The 18,185-nt window shown below is 34.3% G+C and overlaps 1 protein-coding gene across 2 annotated transcripts; it reads left to right on the top strand.

Moving 5' to 3' along the window:
- Window positions 1–154: 154 nt before the first annotated feature.
- On the top strand, window positions 155–16,805 carry gtf2h4 (general transcription factor IIH, polypeptide 4). 2 transcript variants are annotated; one of them, XM_051136746.1, is made up of 14 exons: window positions 155–293; window positions 710–825; window positions 2,490–2,594; window positions 3,709–3,840; window positions 3,917–4,102; window positions 4,199–4,307; window positions 8,281–8,349; window positions 8,511–8,594; window positions 11,044–11,212; window positions 11,310–11,440; window positions 11,544–11,591; window positions 15,725–15,803; window positions 16,248–16,309; window positions 16,416–16,805. In XM_051136746.1, the coding sequence occupies exons 2-14, from the start codon at window positions 710–712 to the stop codon at window positions 16,524–16,526; spliced, it is 1,401 nt and encodes a 466-aa protein (XP_050992703.1). In that variant the 5' UTR covers window positions 155–293; the 3' UTR covers window positions 16,527–16,805. The 2 variants fall into 2 exon arrangements, with proteins under 2 accessions (XP_050992703.1, XP_050992702.1); XM_051136745.1 differs by having other exon boundaries at window positions 178–293; window positions 699–825.
- Window positions 16,806–18,185: the final 1,380 nt, after the last annotated feature.

The following is an 18,185-nucleotide window of genomic DNA, read 5'->3' as shown; positions in this document are numbered from 1 at the left end:
ATTAGTAAATGTCGAAATTAACATTGACTAAGATTAATAAATGCTGTAGAAGTATTGTTCATTCTTAGTTCATGTTAACTAATGAAAAGTTTACAAAGAAGTAGCGTTTATAAAAAGTCCCGCCCCACGCACGGCACGTTAACCAATCAGACTGCGCGTTTCGGCAGTCACGTGATCATTCAACATGGCTCCTTACTGTCAGGACTGAATGCATACATGAATGCCTGTGAAGAAATAAAATGTTAAACCTCATTTAATGCAATATTTTGTGGTTCTGACGCATGTGAAACAAGGTAAGCCTATTGACTATATATTAAATATATTTCTAAAGTGAGAAACACCGCTACTAAACACTTTGAACGTTTTTCTGTAATCATGAACTGCACGCAACAATAAGCACAATGATATTATAAACATTAAATATCGTCTCCACTGTATTCGTAGCTTTTGACTTTTAATTTCAGTGTATTTTGTTTAAAATAAGTTATAGCCAGAGAAGGTGTACTAACCTTTCAGATTCCTATGCGCAGAAAATGTCTGTAAACAATAGGATGCTGGACATCTGTATTATATAATAAACACGAACAGTATGACACTGTATTTATTACTCACCATAGCCTTTCAGTACAGCAATAAGTTATAATGTAAGTCATTCTTCATGCAAGTCATCCTTCTTCTCTTCATTCTCCTGACTTGAGTGTGTTAACAGATGAAGCTTCGAGTTCAGCTGCAGTGCAAGAACTTGCACGAGTATCTGAAGGAATTGAGTCCCGAGATCCTCGACAGGCTCTACAATCATCCAGCAACATGCCTGGCAGTCTACAGGTCCATCTGGCTTTAGTGTTTATAAATATGTTTATATTTATATCTATGAATGTCATTAGATTAGATAATAAAATATAAAACAAGTGGCATTTATTAAAAGGAGAGAGAGAAAGGAATGCACAACATACTTTTTAGGCCAACACAATTTTTTTTTTATATATATATATATATATAATAAAGTCTGTGACAGATTTAACATACAGCACATTTTTTCAGGTGCAGCTTGATTTGTTTTGTATCTAATCTAATAAAATTCATACTTTTTAAATGTGGCTTAAAGGGATAGTTAAGTCAAAAATGAAAATTCTGATGTTAATTTACTCACCCTCATGTTGTTCCAAACCTGTAAGACTTTAGTTCATCTTTACAACACAAATTAAGATATTTTTTTATAAAACCTGAGAGCTTTCTGGCCATGCATAGACGGCAACACAACTGACACGTTTAAGGCCCAGAAAGGTAGTAAGGACATAAAAATGATGGCAAAAGAAATGGTTCAATAAAGTTGTTATTTTTGTTTTCTTTGCACACAAGAAGTATTCTCATAGCTTCATAACATTAGGTTGAACCACTGATGCCACATGGACTATTTTATGTCCATACTACCTTTCGCAGCCTTGAATGTGTCAGTTGCATTGCTGTCTGTGCAGGGTCAGAAAGCTCTTGGATTTCATCAAAAATGTCTTAATTGTTGTTGTGAAGATTAACAGTCTTAGAGGTTTGGAACGACGTGAGGGTGAGCAATTAAGGCAAGACACTGCAGGTGAATAGGGTAAAAAAACAAGCAACTAATAGTTATCGCCTTATTTACCCAGCTGATTGATTACATTGATAATTGCAAACTTTTTTTTTTTATTAAAAGTGTTCTAAAATGTTAGGTTTAAATATGCAAATGAGGCATTATTTAATGAAATATGTGCTTTGCGTACACTACTAGTACAAAAATCTAAACGCTGGATGAAGTGAGTTTCAAAATTCTTGTTTAATTTTTTTTTTTTTCCTCATTTCTCAGTTTTTGTCACTCCATAATTCAGAAAATACTTAGAACAGACAGAAAACACTATATTTTTAAATTTGGGGGGAATAAAATTTTGTATATAATCAAGCAAGTGATATATGAACAAATCTCTCTGTAAAGACCTTTAGGATATAGACAGGAATCTTTCCACTCTGAAAAAACACTTTATGAAAAACCAAAAAGCCCAAAATCTCAAACTTGATACACTCTTAATAATAAAGGTGCTTCACGATGCCATAGAAGAACCTTTTTTGTCTAAATGGTTCCATAAAGATCCTTTAACATCTGAAGAAGCTTTCTGTTTCATAAAAGGTTCCTTGTGGTGAAAGAAGGTTCTTCAGATTAGAAAAGGGTAAGAAAAATATTGTTCTTTAAAGAACCTTTGACTGAATGGTTCTTTGTGGAATCAAAAATGGTTCTTCTATGGCATCGCTGTGAAGAACCTTTTAAAGCACCTTTATTTTTAAGAGTGTAGTTGCATGAAAAACAGTGTTTTTGCCTGCAGTTTCTTCCCTTAATGATAGAATTTTCATTTTTGGCTGAACTATCCCTTTAATTGTCCAAATACATTCTAAGACATATCATTCTAATACTAAAGCTGAGGTTTCTCTGTGATTTATGCTGATTGTCTCTCATTTCCAAACAGGGAACTTCCATCACTGGCGAAGAATTATGTGATGCGAATGCTGTTTTTAGACCATCCACTCCCACAAGCTGCAGTCGCACTGTGGGTAAAAAAAGACAGTCAAAAGTAAGTACAATAGTTCTATCATTCTAATACAAATGAGCATATTAGAATGATTTCTGAAGGATCATGTGACACTGGATTAAAGGCTGCTGAAATTCAGCTTTGTAATCACAGGAATAAATTACATTTTAACCCTTGAACGCATAAATGTTTTGCCAATCACTATTACGTATTCGGGTCTTTAGCAACCCGGACATATATATCCAGCGCGGGTGGATCTCTAACTTCTGCAGTAACAAAAAATTGTCTTGATATTAAGAACAATTACAGAAGAATAAAATAAAGCATATTTTGTTACCTTTTAAAACTTAGAAGGGTTCAGTTTGAGCAGATGATTGTATCGTCGCTGTCATCGTCAGCGCGCACTTCTACAGTACATTCAGCATCTGGCTCATATTCACAATCTCAAACAGAGTCACAAAACTACTGTTTCAGTGACTTCAAAATCAATAGTTTGATTGCTGGCAGCTTATTCACCGCATCCACCATCAAATGACAGTGGCATTTATATTTTATGGCATACAGTAACTGCTCTGTAGTAAAGCCATTCAAAGCAGTTCAATTATAGCTGATGATATTCTTTTGTTTTATGCCTGCGGTAATTACGACTGAAACATCAGTTCATCATTATTGTCTATTAAACAATGCCACCTCGAGGAATAAAGGCGAACTGCATGTATTGAGTCATCAGATATTTGAATATTTTAGATATTTGAATATAAATATACTTATATTTATATTTAAATATATTTATATATAAATATAAATATCACCTCAGGTCTCTAGCGACCCTGTTCAGTTTTTTATAAAAAATAAATCAGAAAACAGACATTCTTTTAATTTTTTTTTTCTTTTCTTGTTATTTTGTTTATAATGAATAGATTGTGATGAATAGATGTTTAACTTTAAAAAATGAAGGAGGGATGAGGGTCGCTACCCGAGGTATGCATTTAAGGGTTGAAATATATTAAAACATTGTAATATTTTGCAATATTACTGTTTTTACTGTGCTTTAATCAAATAAATGCAGCCTTGGTGAGTCTTCTTACTAAAACATCTTACACACCCTTTTGAATGGTGATGTCATTCTTATTGATGTGTTTCTTTGCTTTTCTAGAGACCACGATCAGTGTGTGTCGGTGTTAACTGGGCTACGGCTCTGGCACAGTCAGCACCTTCAAGGTGGACTCCAAGGCTTTGTGCTCAACCCTGTGTTTAAAGACAACCTGAGAATAGCACTTTTAGGCGGGTGAGGAACACATCATAATGAGAACCATCATTATGTTGTGCAAGCTGATTTACTAGACTAATGTTGACTTTCTCAGCGGTAAACCGTGGGCAGATGAGGGCAGTAACCTGGGTCCTGATCGGCACGCGAGGGATGTCGAAAGTCTCGACCGCTATGCCATGGAGCGTTGGGAGGTCATCCTTCACTTCATGGTGGGTTCTCCCAGCGCAGCCGTCAGCCAGGATCTGGCCCAGCTCCTCATACAGGCCGGGCTCATGAAGAGGTAGCGCACACCATCACTCCGCTGATGCACCAGCTAAAGTAGGTCAGACATGAAGGGTAGACAAAAAATGATCTTGATCTTTTTTTTCTCTTTCAGTGAGGCTGGTGAGGCTCCTTGTATTACATCAGCAGGGTTTCAGTTCTTGCTGCTGGACACAGCGTCTCAGCTGTGGTACTTCACTCTGCAGTACCTCAAAACAGCACAGGTCAGTGCATTACGTATAAAGTTTGTACATTAAGAGCCAGATTTGCTAACAGCTTGCACCAGTGCAACCCCACTTTAGGCTATAAAAAACTACACTCGGGATTTACACAGTGAATTGGTGATGAAAGCCGTGGACACAGTTATTTGTGCAGTTGCACTTATTGCATGTGTATTTGACACAACATTTATGCGAGGAGAATATTTAATAAATTATACTAAGGTTTGCGGTAGTCAAAAACCTGGTGTTTACACTGTTATTAAAAACAAAAAAGGCATGTCTTAAAAGGATAGTTCCCCCAAAAATAAAAATTCTGTCATTAATTACTCACCCTCATATCATTCCAACCCGTAAGACCTTCGTTCATCTTTAGAATACAAATTAAGATTAGAGTTTTCTGAAAACAAAAATAAGAACTTTATTCAACAATGGACTATTTTACCGATGTTCTCACTACCTTTTCTGGGCCTTGTAAATGGTAGTTGCTTTGCTGTCTATGCAGAGTCAGAAAGCTCTCAGATTTAATAAAAAATATTTCAATTTGTGTTCCAAAGATGAATAAAGGCCTTACAGGTTTGTAACAGGTTTGTTTAATGGCAGAAGATTCATTATCCCTTTAACCCTAATGGATTCAAAATCTGTATACGATTTTCTCATTCCTGGTCCATTTGGTTTTTTAAACCAAGATTTGTTAGTTTTAAAACAATCATAACTAAAACTATATTATATCGGATCAGAAACTTTTCATTTATGAGTAAACGTGAAATTATTATTATTATTATTATTATTATTATTATTATTATATTATAATGTGAATTAACATGTTATTACTGCATTTACCACTATTTAAATAAATTTTAAAAATGAGAAATTCTTTGAAGTTTAAAATTACACATGAACCACATTAAAAAACTGATAAAAAAATAAACTGAAATATATTTTTTCAATATAGAAGTGAAGTCTTATTTGAGTATGTCATTGTGTGAAATTCATAAGAACATATAATCTGAGAATTAGAGTATGAACCCCATTGAAATGAATGGAATTTAATTCACTTTGACAAAATAACTAAAAATAACAAAAATCTAAATTTATGAAACTTACACATTTATTTCTAACACAATAACATAAAAACAACATAAATACTACTCTGAAAAGTTTTTAAACACAATAAATGTATTTAGTTTCCATAAAGTTTCACTTTCAGATTAAAAAAATGTGATGTTTTATGCTGCAGTGGTTTGTCAATAGGCGTACATATCCATGTTTATGAACAAAATTAAATTCCAAAATTATGTGAGATATGGGGAAAAGCTAAAATATTTACAAAAGTTTTTTGACACTAATATAACTTCATAGGTAATTTAACAAAAAATGTTTTTGCCACCTAATGTTAATCCATACTCCAGGAGCAAAATGACCCAAACATAAAATGTGTAACTTTTTAAAAATTGCTATATCTCTTAAAAAAATAAAAAAATAAAAAAAAATCTGGAAAAGTAAAGTAAAGTAAAATAAAATAATAAAATAAAATGATGTGTATTTTGAGGGTTTTAAAGCACTTACAAAGTTTTGTTACCTTACTAAAAATTATGCAGTTTTTATCTCTTCCGGGTCAAAATGGATCCGAATCCATTATGGGGGTTAACCATAGAGTTTCTTACTATTGGGAAATGAGAGGGCCTGTATCACTAACTTTTGGAGAAAGCGTAATGGTTAACTTGGAACATGTGTGCCTTGATAACTGATCACATTACAGCTTTACATCAATAAAATTAAGTTCAGAGTTGTGCGACACTCAATCACCGTTTATGGATATCATAGGAATGAATGGGAAGTGCCATAAGCTGAATCCCACCTGTCTCAAAAAGTCAGTGACTGCTCTTATAAAACAGCTTTTTTTTTCAGTGTAAACTCTAAAAATAGTTTAATCTGAAAGTATTGTTTAGTGTAAAACATGTTGAAAATTAGCCAATATGCAGTCGATTTATTAAATAATAAGCTGATTTCTCTAAAAAGATGTTTATTTAGCATAGTGAAGCCTCTCCTCCATTGACATCCATTCAAAGAAAACGGCCTTTGGTCTCCTTTTCCAAACCAGAAGCATTAGCTTTAGCCGTTATGCCATTATGTCATTTGGCTAAAGGTTGCAGGCTTGCTTTCTGTGGGTTTTGGGTTAACCCATTAGGTTGCGGTACTTGCTAATTTATGCTGTTCTTGGTAGATTGCGTTGGTCATTGTGGATATGATTTGATTTGATTGTCAGTAGATCAAACACACAACTTTCCACTCCCATTGGTATATTTATGGGATAGTGCTCTCATGTTACTTTGCCCTGTTTAGTAGATCTGTCCCTAAATATACCCTACATTATGAAACATGTCTCTTAAAGGAGAAGTCCACTTCCAGAACAAAGATTTACAGATAATGTACTCAGCCCCTTGTCATCCAAGATGTTTGTTTTTCTTTTTTCAGTCGTAAAGAAATTATGTTTTTTGAGGAAAACATTTCAGCATTTTCTCCGTATAGTGAACTTCTATGGTGCTCCGAGTTTGAACTTCTAATATGCAGTTTAAATGCAGCTTCAAACCATCCCAAATGCAGTTGTAAACGATCCCAGCCAAAAACAAAGATTGCTGAAGTCAACAGAAAAAAAAAAAAAAGTAAACGATCCCAGCCGAGGCAGGAGGGTCTTATTTTCATAAAAATATTTTTTATACAAATAATACAATTTATATACTTTTTAGTGCCAAAACGCTCATCTTGTCTTACTCTGCCTAGACTCTGTTTTTGTTCTGGTTCATGACAGTTAGGGTATGTCAAAAAACTCCCTCAACTTCAAAATCATCCTATATCGCTGTTTTACCTTTTTTGTTAAGGATGTTTGATCTTTTTTGCATGTTCATGTTGCAACGACTGGGTCGGTGCTTCTGCAGCGATGTAGGATGATTTTGAAATGATTTTTGAAGTTGATGGAGAAAATACTATTAGAGTTTTTCAACATACCCTAACTGTCTTGAGCCAGAATACACAGAGTTCAGGCAGAGTAAGATAAGACGAGCGTTTGAGATTAAAAAGTATTTAAATTGTATTTTTTTTATGAAAATAACCGATCATTTCGCTAGATAAGACCCTTCTTCCTTGGCTGGGATCGTTTACAACCACATTTGGGATCGTTTGAAGCCGCATTTAAACAGCATTTTGGAAGTTCAAACTCAGGGCACCATATCAGTCCATTATATGGAGAAAAATCCTGAAATGTTTTCCTCAAAAAACATAATTTCTTTACGACTGAAGAAAGAAAGACATGAACATCTTAGATGACAAGGGGGTGAGTACATTTTCTGTAAATTTTTGTTCTGGAAGTGGACTTCTCCTTCAAGAAGGTTTACATGCACAGGTTAGTTAGACAGCAGAGATTCATATGTACCCAGTTGAAATTATGAATAAAATTTATGCGCGTGCAAAAAGTGCAATAACAGCGAGAAGCTGTTGGAAAAAGATAAACAACTTAGCATGGAACAACAGTGTGTGTTTGCCTTTGTAACATACTGAAAAACATGCTTTCTTTGCTAACTTTGCTTAACAAAAGCTGAGAATTTGAAAAGCATCCCAAAATGATGTCTCTATCTTTTAAAAACATATGGCCTTCAATAACTAGACATCTGGATGAGAGTAATTTGCAAAGATCACTGGGTGAGAGAGTTGCTGCACTGGTGTTTTTGAATCCGATTGTGAAAGTTGTCAGATACAGATGCTCGCATGCCAATTGCTCCTCTTTGGTGAATTATTCAAGACTTGCACCTCTTCTTTCAGTCTGGTAATTTTTATTCCCTCAAGATGTTTACATGATGACTTTTCATTCCAGTTGAGCTGTTATTCTGATTGTATTATTAGGCTGCATGTAAACGGAGTTAGTGTGATGGAAAATGTGGCTCCACCTTCTTATTAGCAGTCTGATCTCTCTCCTTCATAGTCTCGAGGCATGGACCTGGTGGAGATTCTTTCCTTTTTGTTCCAGCTGAGTTTCTCCACTCTTGGTAGGGTGAGTGCTGCTTTTACAATGTCAAGAATAACATATGAGTCATAGATAAAAGCCATTACTTATCGTAATTAAATTAAGGAAGCCATTCTGCCATAGTCCCATGAAGTAGGTTGCTTATTAAAATGTTTTGCTTTGTAGTATGATTGTTGTTTTTCTTGCAGGATTATTCTGTGGAGGGCATGAGTGAGTCTCTGCTCACATTTTTGCAGCACTTACGAGAGTTCGGTCTGGTTTTCCAAAGAAAGGTTAGTCATCACATAAAAGTACTGAATAGTACTAATGAGGATCAAACTATACATCAAGGGCCTTTCCTCTAAAAATAGGAGGCAAGGGAGACAGTACCTCCTCAAAAAAACGGATTGGTTATCATTGAGTTTTAACAGACCCCCTAAAGCGTGTCGTGAGTTTGGTGGGGGGTAATTGAGAATGAATGGGGGAAAGTCACATAAGAGGAGGCAATGCCTCCATCACGATATGACTGGTTATGATCTGCTGTAATTGGTTCATATGATAAATCCCACCTCTTGTTTGTGCGTGTGCATTTGCAAATCAGTCTGAATGAACAATATAATGGCGTAATATAATGGGAAGACTAATTTAAAAAAGTAAACAACTCGCACACTTAGATATAACCACTTTGTTGTGTTAAAATAAGACTTAAATAGCCTGGAAACATAATCTCTGGGAATTTTTAGTGAGCAATCAGCTTGGTGAAATTTCAAGTAAATTTCAGTGTCTGTGACCAATATTTACAGAGCTTTGATGACTGATGATGCAAAAAATTAAAAAAACTACTGAAGAATAGCTGAACATAATTCATAAATCAAATATATTGTTTAAATTGTTGCTGCCTTGAGTTATTATTTTGGAATAAATGTAAAATGCTTAAAGGAACACTAAATAAATAAAAATAAATATTACTTACAGTATCAGAAAAAGAGAGAAAAAATATATATTAACAATGTAATCAATATTCTATTTATTAAAGCCAATAATATCGGCGCAATGATATTACGCCGTCAACTTAGTGCCGGTCACTTACAGGCGCTGCGTAATATCATTGCGCCTGCTGCACCCATGGTACGGCAGCGGAGTTCCTTGATTATTACGCCGGAATAAGAGTACAGTTCCTAGTCATATCGGCCTAGAAAATCGCAACTTTTCATTTTCCATCAGTTTTAGTACACAATGTTACTGCAGAAGAGTCAAGTTTTAAATAGAAAAATATCATCATTATATGTGGTCATTTTTGAGAGAAATGCTATGTTGGTCGGTCTAATCAGATTCAATGATCTATGCTAAGCTTGCTAAAAGTGCTGCTGCTAGACCCAGAGATCGGCTGGATTTGAATGGATTCAAATGGATTTGAAAACGGTAAAACTCAACTGTTTAACACTAGGGGGAGTTGGACAATGAGCCTATTTTCAAAAAAAAAAGTGAAGTGTTTCTCTCTTTTTCTGATACTCTAAGTAATATTTAACTAAGAAAATGTGACGGGGACATGAATTTACATTTATTTAAAATGTGCGCCTCTACACCACACCACTGCTATACATATAATATATAGATAATAATACATGTATATTTTTATGCTCACACACATTAACACACAAAAGTAATAAATCAGATTTTTAAAAAATATTTTGGCTGCATTTATTTGATTACAAATACATCAAAATAGAGTAAAATACAGTGAATTGTAATTTAAAAAAATAATAATTATTACAATTTAAAATAACTGTTGTTTTTATTTGAACATATTTTAAAATGTAATTTATTCCTGTGATCAAAGCTGAATTTTCAGCATCATTACTCCAGTTTTCAGTCACATGATCCTTCAGAGATCATTCTGATATGGTGCTCTGATGCTCAAGAAACATTTTGTATTATTATTATTATCAATTTTGAAAATGTTGTGCTGTTTCATGTTTTTGTAGAAAGTGATACATTTTTCAGGATTTTTTTTGTAGAACAGAAATGTCAAACAGCATTTATTGAAATCTAAATCTTTTGTAACAATATAAATATCCTTAATGACACTTGATAAATTTAATGCATGGTTGCTAAATAAAAATATACATTTTTTAGGGCTGTCATTTGCATACAAAATAAAAGTTTAGTTTGCCTAATATGTGTGTGTACTGTGTGTAATTATTATGTATGTATAAATACACACAAATGAATGTATATATTTAAGAGAAATATGTTATGTACAAAATATTTTATTTATATATAATATAAATTCTATAAAAATTAAAAATAAATACATATACTTGTAAATATTTCTTATATACATGAATGTGTTTGTATTTATATATACATAATAATTATACACAGCACACACACATATATTAGGCAAACTCAAACTTTTATTTTGTACGTGATTAATCACTATTAATTGTTTGACAGCCCTAATTTTTTTTCAAAAGAAACATTTTACTGAGCCAAAACCTTTGAACAGTAGTGTGTTTGTGTGTATAAAATAATAGTAATTATTTTATTTTATTTTTCATTATTTTATTTTATTTTATTTTACTACTGACAGTGTCAAAGTGCTGTTATAATTGTATGGAAATCTAAAATTTAATCTCACCTTGTTATTTATTCAGTACTTTAAATGCTTTGAAATTGAAAGGTTTACTTTAAATATGTCTAAGACAAGCACTTGCACTGGTTTGCATCATCTTTTCATAGAGGAAGTCAAGGAGGTACTACCCCACCAGGTTGGCCATAACTCTAGCTGCAGGAGTCACAGTAAACCCTTCCTCTGGATCTGCCTCTTCTGCACTCGGAGCCACACCAGGAACAGGAGACACGGGCTTCATCGTTGTAGAAACCAACTACCGTGTATATGCGTACACAAGTATGTCACACGCATCACTCACACTGGCTTGTCTAAAATGCATTATGCTGTACAAGATCAGTCAAGGAAAACACATTTCCTCCATCTCTCTCGACAGACTCTGAACTCCAGATTGCACTAGTAGCGCTATTTAGCGAGATGCTGTATCGGTTTCCTAATCTGGTGGTTGCTCAGGTAACCAGAGAGTCGGTGCAGCAGGCCATCACTAACGGCATAACAGCACAGCAGGTGAGAGACGTGTGCCGTCGCTGTAACACACAACCTGTTGCTTTGCAGACTGGTTTGTTCTTTCAGTGATAAGGCTGTTTTGACATGTATTTTGTGATTTCAGATAATTCACTTTTTAAGGACCCGAGCTCACCCAGTAATGCTTAAACAGGTAATTGCTAACAGGTTTCAATTTTACCATTGTGCTAATAAAAAGGGTTTAAAGTAAATGTTGCATTAACTGAACAAACTTAGTATAGTTTAATAATCGTTTATAATAATTATTCATTTATAATAATGAATATTAATAAAATTGTTTTCATTGATTAAACACAGTTCTTATAAGGATTTATTATTTTCTGTTAAAAATCCAACTAATTAATTTAAAATCTCATTAAAGGATTAGTTCAATTTTAGATAAACATTTATCTATAACTTCCGTGGAGATCAATGGGTTGAAGGTCCAAACTGCAGTTTCAATGCAGCTTCAAAGGGCTCTACCACGATCCCAGCTGAGAAATAAGGGTCTTATCTAGCCAAACCTTTGGTCATTTCCAAAAAAAAAATACACATTTATAAACTTTTAAACTGCAAAGTAATCGACTTCGTTACTTAGTCACGTTGGAGGTCAAGCATGATGTAGGCGGAAGTACTAAACAATAAAACAATGATGTTGGACAATTTTGAAGTTGGAGGTGAAAATTAGATGAAGTTTTTCGCCCTACCCTACCTTTTTGAACCAAAGTACACAGACGAAGAACTAACTGCTCGTGACCTTTTCAACATCATTACTTGATGCTAGGGCTGTGCAAATAATTGGATGCGATTATCACGCGCATCTGTCGGTTCCGTGATTAGTCGTAAATTTCCATCACGTGCAGTCAGATGGAGTGGCACTCACTACACAGAGCCGTAGTTCACTGACAAGCCACGCAATATCGCATTCATTATTGGAGATGTATTGCCTCCGATGATGAACATGATATTGCGTAGCTTGTCAGTGAACTACGGCTCTTTGTAGTACATGCAGTTCCATCTGACAGCAGGTAATGGAGATTTACGACTAATCACAGAACCAGCATTGCTGACAAAATGCGCGTGATAATTGCATCCGATTATTTGCGCAGCCCTACTTGATGCGTGAATTCGAGATACTGCAAGATGAGCATTTCTGGTTAAAAAGTTACTGTTTTGCTAGATAAGACCCTTATTCTTCAGCTGGGCTCGTGTAGTTTTGAAGCTGTAGTGAAACTGCAATTTGGACCTTCAGCCCATTGGCTCCCATTGAAGTCCACTATATGGAGAAAAATCCTGGAATGTTTTCCTCAGAAACCTTAATTTCTTTTCGACTGATGAAAGAAAGACGTGAACATTTTAGATGACATGGGGGTGAGTAAATTATCAGTAAATTTTTATTCTGAAAGTGAACAAATCCTTCAGTTCTATGAATTAAAAATCTAATAATCCCATAAAGCACTTTAGAAAAAAAGATATTTTTGTTGGCCAGCCCAGAAGTTAAGATCGCTCTGGTTCCCTCTATAAAGATAAGAAACGCTGTTGAAAGTGGATCGGACCGACCACCAACACAAACTTGTAGCCAATCACCAGTAAGGGGTGTGTCCACTAACGATGGAGAGGTGCTTGTGTTGCATAGAATGTTTGTGGGTTTGTGGGCAGAACTATCAAGGTAGGGGTGTGACCTTTTTGTGTAGGGGTGTGTTTGTTCTGGCGATTTCAAATAACAACTTTGACTGAGAAGTCGTTTACTGCCAGTGTTGCTAGTTTGGGCGGTTTTGAATTTGATTTTGCAGGTAAAAATACAGGTGCATCTCAATAAATTAGAATGTCGTGAAAAAGTTCATTTATTTCAGTAATTCAACTTAAATGAAACTCGTGTATTAAATAAATACAGTGCACACAGACTGAAGTAGTTTAAGTCTTTGGTTCTTTTAATTGTTATGATTTTGGCTCACATTTAACAAAAACCCACCAATTCACTATCTCAACAAATTAGAATACGGTGACCTGCCAATCAGCTAATCAACTCAAAACACTTGCAAAGGTTTCCTGAGCCTGCAAAATGGTTCAGTTTGGTTCACTAGGCAACACAATCATGGGAAAGACTGCTGATCTGACAGTTGTCCAGAAGACAATCATTGACACCCTTCACAAGGAAGGTAAGCCACAAACATTTATTGCCAAAGAAGCTGGCTGTTCACAGAGTGCTGTATCCAAGCATGTTAACAGAAAGTTGAGTGGAAGGAAAAAGATGCTTTCCACGACATTCTAATTTATTGAGATGCACCTGTAGGCTTGGGCAGGTGGACAAAATTTGGGCTGGTTTTGGGTCAATTTGGCCGTTTTCAAACATCCAAATTGCATAGGCTAATTGGTTAACAAACAACCCCAAGTGTGTATGTACTGCATCCATTCAGTCATCACAACGTTATTAAATGCACACCACAAAGAGGACTGGTGCTCACATTAACGTCTTATAGACAGCCGCACTTATAACCAATCACTAGGGATCAGCAGACAGACGTGACGATTTATGAGTGACGGGTTTATAGCGTGGAAATGGATCAGATTTTCAGTGTATAACTGAATTATTATATTTGAATGAATAACTGAATAACTGAATAGTAATGCCGATAAGTTACACTGTAAAGAGTGGGAGAGTGACTTAACTCTCAAAATATGAATTAAACCTGTGGAGCGAGATGACATGAAGGCTCATTACTACGTACTTCACAAAAGATTTTCTCTAGTTCTGTGTGAACATAAAGTGTGACACAAAGGTAAGTGCATTACTGTTGTTACTTTTTTATTGTTGGATTATCGTATAGTATAAATCAACTAATGACAGTTTTAGCTGTCATGGTGTGAGCGAATGTGAAATACCTGCTAATTATGTTGCTTTTTTCAAGGGTGTTGGTTAATTTCTTGGTTGCCGTTTTGACTTGTCTGCTTAGGCTATTTTAATCATATTTGGTATTTCTCTTTAATGTATTTGCCCTGATTTGATCCATTTACCTGGGAAATGTATCTATATTTGAAGAGTTCAGATACAAAAGCCCTTTAAATCCATCTGACGTATTTCTTTCTGGCTACTTTGTATAGGTTTCTATGTAAATACGGGTATTTCTGATTGGGCTGAGGCTGGAATTTAGCGAGTTTGAAGTAAAAGTATTTGATGGACGTATACTATGTGTTAGGAGCATTCGCTCAGTATCATTATCTCATTTTTGACCAAGATGGCTTTTAGCTGGTTTTGCATCTAAACTCTTCATTTATAAGGAGTTAAAAATGGTCCTTACCAACCTTGATTGACATGGTAATAACATTATATCACAGTATTTTGACAGATATGGGTGGGTTTTTGTGAGCTTTTGGGCTGGATATCATCCATCCAATCTGGCAACACTACTTACTGCATCTTTAAAGAGATAGTTCACTCAAAAATAAAAATCCTGTCATCATTTACTCACCTGCTACTTGTTCCAAATCTGTATGAGTTTCTTTCAGCTGTTGAACACAAAAGAAGATATTTTGAAGAATGTTTGTAACCCAACATTTAACGGTAGCCATTAATTTTTTTTTATTCCATATTATGACAGTCAGTGGCTACCATCATCTGTTTGGTTACCAACATTCTTCATTATATCTTCTTTTGTTTTCAACTCCTGAAAGAAATTCATATAGCTTTGGGACAAATTAGAGTCAGTTAAATGACAGAATTTTCATTTTTGGGTGAACTATCCCTTTAAGCTACTGACAACTCTTTCAGCCTTTATTTAAAACAGTTTCCATGGAAGTTTCAGATAGAATAGCTTGAAAGAGCACAATTATAAACACAGTGGGGCTGTAAAAGCAGCTAATTTACCTGTTCAGTGTAATGTTTAATGTCCCCGTCAACCTTGTAGTCTCATTTAGCTGCAGGTTAGCAACCGCCTTTTTCAAGAATACTTAAAGCTTTTAAAAAAAATCACAAAAGGAATATGACTGTATTTATGTCATAGAATTAAATGTGAAAATATCTTGAGCTTGCGCTCACCACAGACCTTATTTCAGGCGTTTAACCATAAACCCAGGAAGGTGGAACAGGAAATGCTGAAATGTTAACATGTTTCTGGGGTTTGGCCTACAAAAATGTGTTTTCTCACAGCACTCTATCTTTTTCCCTTATAGTCTTAGATGTCCCTTAGGTGTCTCCCTTGTGCAATATGGCGATTCTTATCTTGAAAATCCTATACTGCTGTGCAAATATTCACTGAACATGTTTCCATATGTCATTCTGTCTTTCAGACCCCTGTCCTTCCCCCAACAATCACAGATCAGATCAGGCTGTGGGAGCTCGAGAAAGATCGCTTACAGTTTACTGAGGGTGAGTGTGTCTTTGTGCATATGAGACCAGATCTGTAGTTCCAAAGCACATTTACATTACTTACTTTGTTTTTCTTTTATATATCACAATTATCTTTCTACATTAGTGATTTCAGTTATTTAACTAATACAGTGTTACCATTGCATTTCAATGTAACCTCTGGTAATGGCTTTCTCTGTTTCAATAAAAAAAGAAATTACATCTTGACGATATTATGCAATAGAGAATTTGTTTCCATTCCGTGGTTGACCTTCAGGGTTCAGTCTCTCGAATGTAAATGTCAGAGTGTATAAGAAGTGTGTTAGTGAAATGTAACTCAAATAAAAATTTGCATTGGAATATGGTTTAGAGTAGAGGTGGTAAACACTATCTGAAAATACACAAATGCCTTAGCGATGCATTTATGTGTACTTACACCACATTTTTTTACACACTTTCTTTCAGGAGTGTTATACAACCAGTTTTTGTCCCAGGCTGATTTTGAAGTGTTGCGGGACAGGGCTCAGGTAAAAAATAGCATCTTCCCATCTGTACTTCCTGTACTTTATAAGCAGCAGCTGTCTCTCCTGCAGTGATACACAGAGTACTGACAGTAAAACGTCTGTCCTGCAGGGTTTAGGTGTGCTGGTTTGGCAGAACCCCGCTCACAGGGTCATGGTGGTGACGCCACACGGACACAGCGAGGTTAAGAGATTCTGGAAGAGACAAAAGAGCCATACATGAAGTAAAGCAGAAAAAACAGCCCTGAAAGACTACAAGATGCATCATTCACTTGAGAAATTATCTGTAATGAACAATATTTTTGTGCATTTTACCGCAAGTTGATCTGTTTAGGGAAAAAAAGAACTGTTTCTATACATAGTTCAAAGCCTTTTGCTTTTTATGAGATGGTATGTGCATAATAATTCCCTTATTGACTTAATTTTGCTTTTGTAGTGTCTGTCTTTGCTACATGTTTGTGTCTGAGATAAACTGACTAAAATAAATACTGTTTACACTGATTGCCATCGCTTTTGTTTGATGACATGGAAATTTGGTCCATGAAACTGATAACATGGAAATTTAGGCCATGAAATTTACATTTCAGTCACAAGTAATTACGGGGAAAAATAACAGAATTCAGTTTCGGCTTTTAAGATGATGGAGGGAATAAATTTGGGTCTTAATGGGTGAATCTTACAAAAACACATCCAGTTCCACTTCCCACTATTATTTAAGAGGTATAATACAAAGAGGAATTCTATAATTATATTTGAAATAAAATAAACAGTGCTTAATAATGCTTGTTTTAGGACAAATTGTACATTATTTTCATAATATTTTCTATTTCCAAACAAATTCCCATTAAAATTAACTGGAATTATAATTATATTTAATATGATATAATATGAATTAATATTATTTTATTGAGTAAAAAACAGACTTGTGATTTATAAACGCTGTAAATAATAGGCTGATGAGATATTTTCTTTGCAATGTGGCAATAAGAAAAATATGAAAATGTTCAAAATATATTCTCAAAATATTTTTTCATTTAATGTACTTTATTACTTTGGTAACACTTTACAATAAGGTTCATTAGTTAACATTAGTCATCTACAGTAATTAACATGAACTAAGAATGAAAAACACTACTACAACAGCATTGTTATTATAACTCTTCTCATTAAGGTGTCATTTATTAACAGTTAATGTATAAATAATACTAATAATGTAATAAAAATACAGTCTTTAATTGTTTGTTCCCGTTAGTTCACAGTAACTAATGTTATAAAACAACTTGTGAGTTTAATAATGCATTAGTAAATGCTGAAAATAACATTAAATTTAAGACTAATAAACACTTTACAATAAGGTTCATTAGTTAACATTAGTCATCTACATTAACACGAACTAAGAATGAAAAATACTTTTACAACAGCATTATTATAACTCTTCTCATTAAGGTGTCATTTGTTAACAGTTGATGTATAAATAATACTAATAATGTAATAAAAATACAGTCTTTAATTGTTTGTTCACATTAGTTCACAGTAACCAATGTTATAAAACAACTTGTGAGTTTAATAATGCATTAGTAAATGCTGAAAATAACATTAAATTTAAGACTAATAAACACTTTACAATAAGGTTCATTAGTTAACATTAGTCATCTACATTAACACGAACTAAGAATGAAAAATACTTTTACAACAGCATTATTATAACTCTTCTCATTAAGGTGTCATTTGTTAACAGTTGATGTATAAATAATACTAATAATGTAATAAAAATACAGTCTTTAATTGTTTGTTCACATTAGTTCACAGTAACCAATGTTATAAAACAACTTGTGAGTTTAATAATGCATTAGTAAATGCTGAAAATAACATTAAATTTAAG

The sequence above is a fragment of the Labeo rohita genome, chromosome 19 (assembly GCF_022985175.1).
Source record: "Labeo rohita strain BAU-BD-2019 chromosome 19, IGBB_LRoh.1.0, whole genome shotgun sequence".
Lineage (NCBI taxonomy): Eukaryota > Metazoa > Chordata > Actinopteri > Cypriniformes > Cyprinidae > Labeo > Labeo rohita.
The sequence above is the reverse complement of the archived record's forward strand: the minus strand, read 5'-3'. Positions and strand labels throughout refer to the sequence as shown.

What these genes read in the sequence shown, in the direction of transcription:
- gtf2h4 (XM_051136746.1), top strand. Translation starts at nt 710, where the DNA reads ATGAAGCTTCGAGTTCAGCTGCAGTGCAAGAACTTGCACGAGTATCTG. An exon ending in GTAAAAAAAGACAGTCAAAA is followed by an intron (nt 2,595 to 3,708) that starts GTAAGTACAATA and finishes TTGCTTTTCTAG; the next exon opens with AGACCACGATCAGTGTGTGT. An exon ending in GTTTCTCCACTCTTGGTAGG is followed by an intron (nt 8,350 to 8,510) that starts GTGAGTGCTGCT and finishes TTTTTCTTGCAG; the next exon opens with GATTATTCTGTGGAGGGCAT.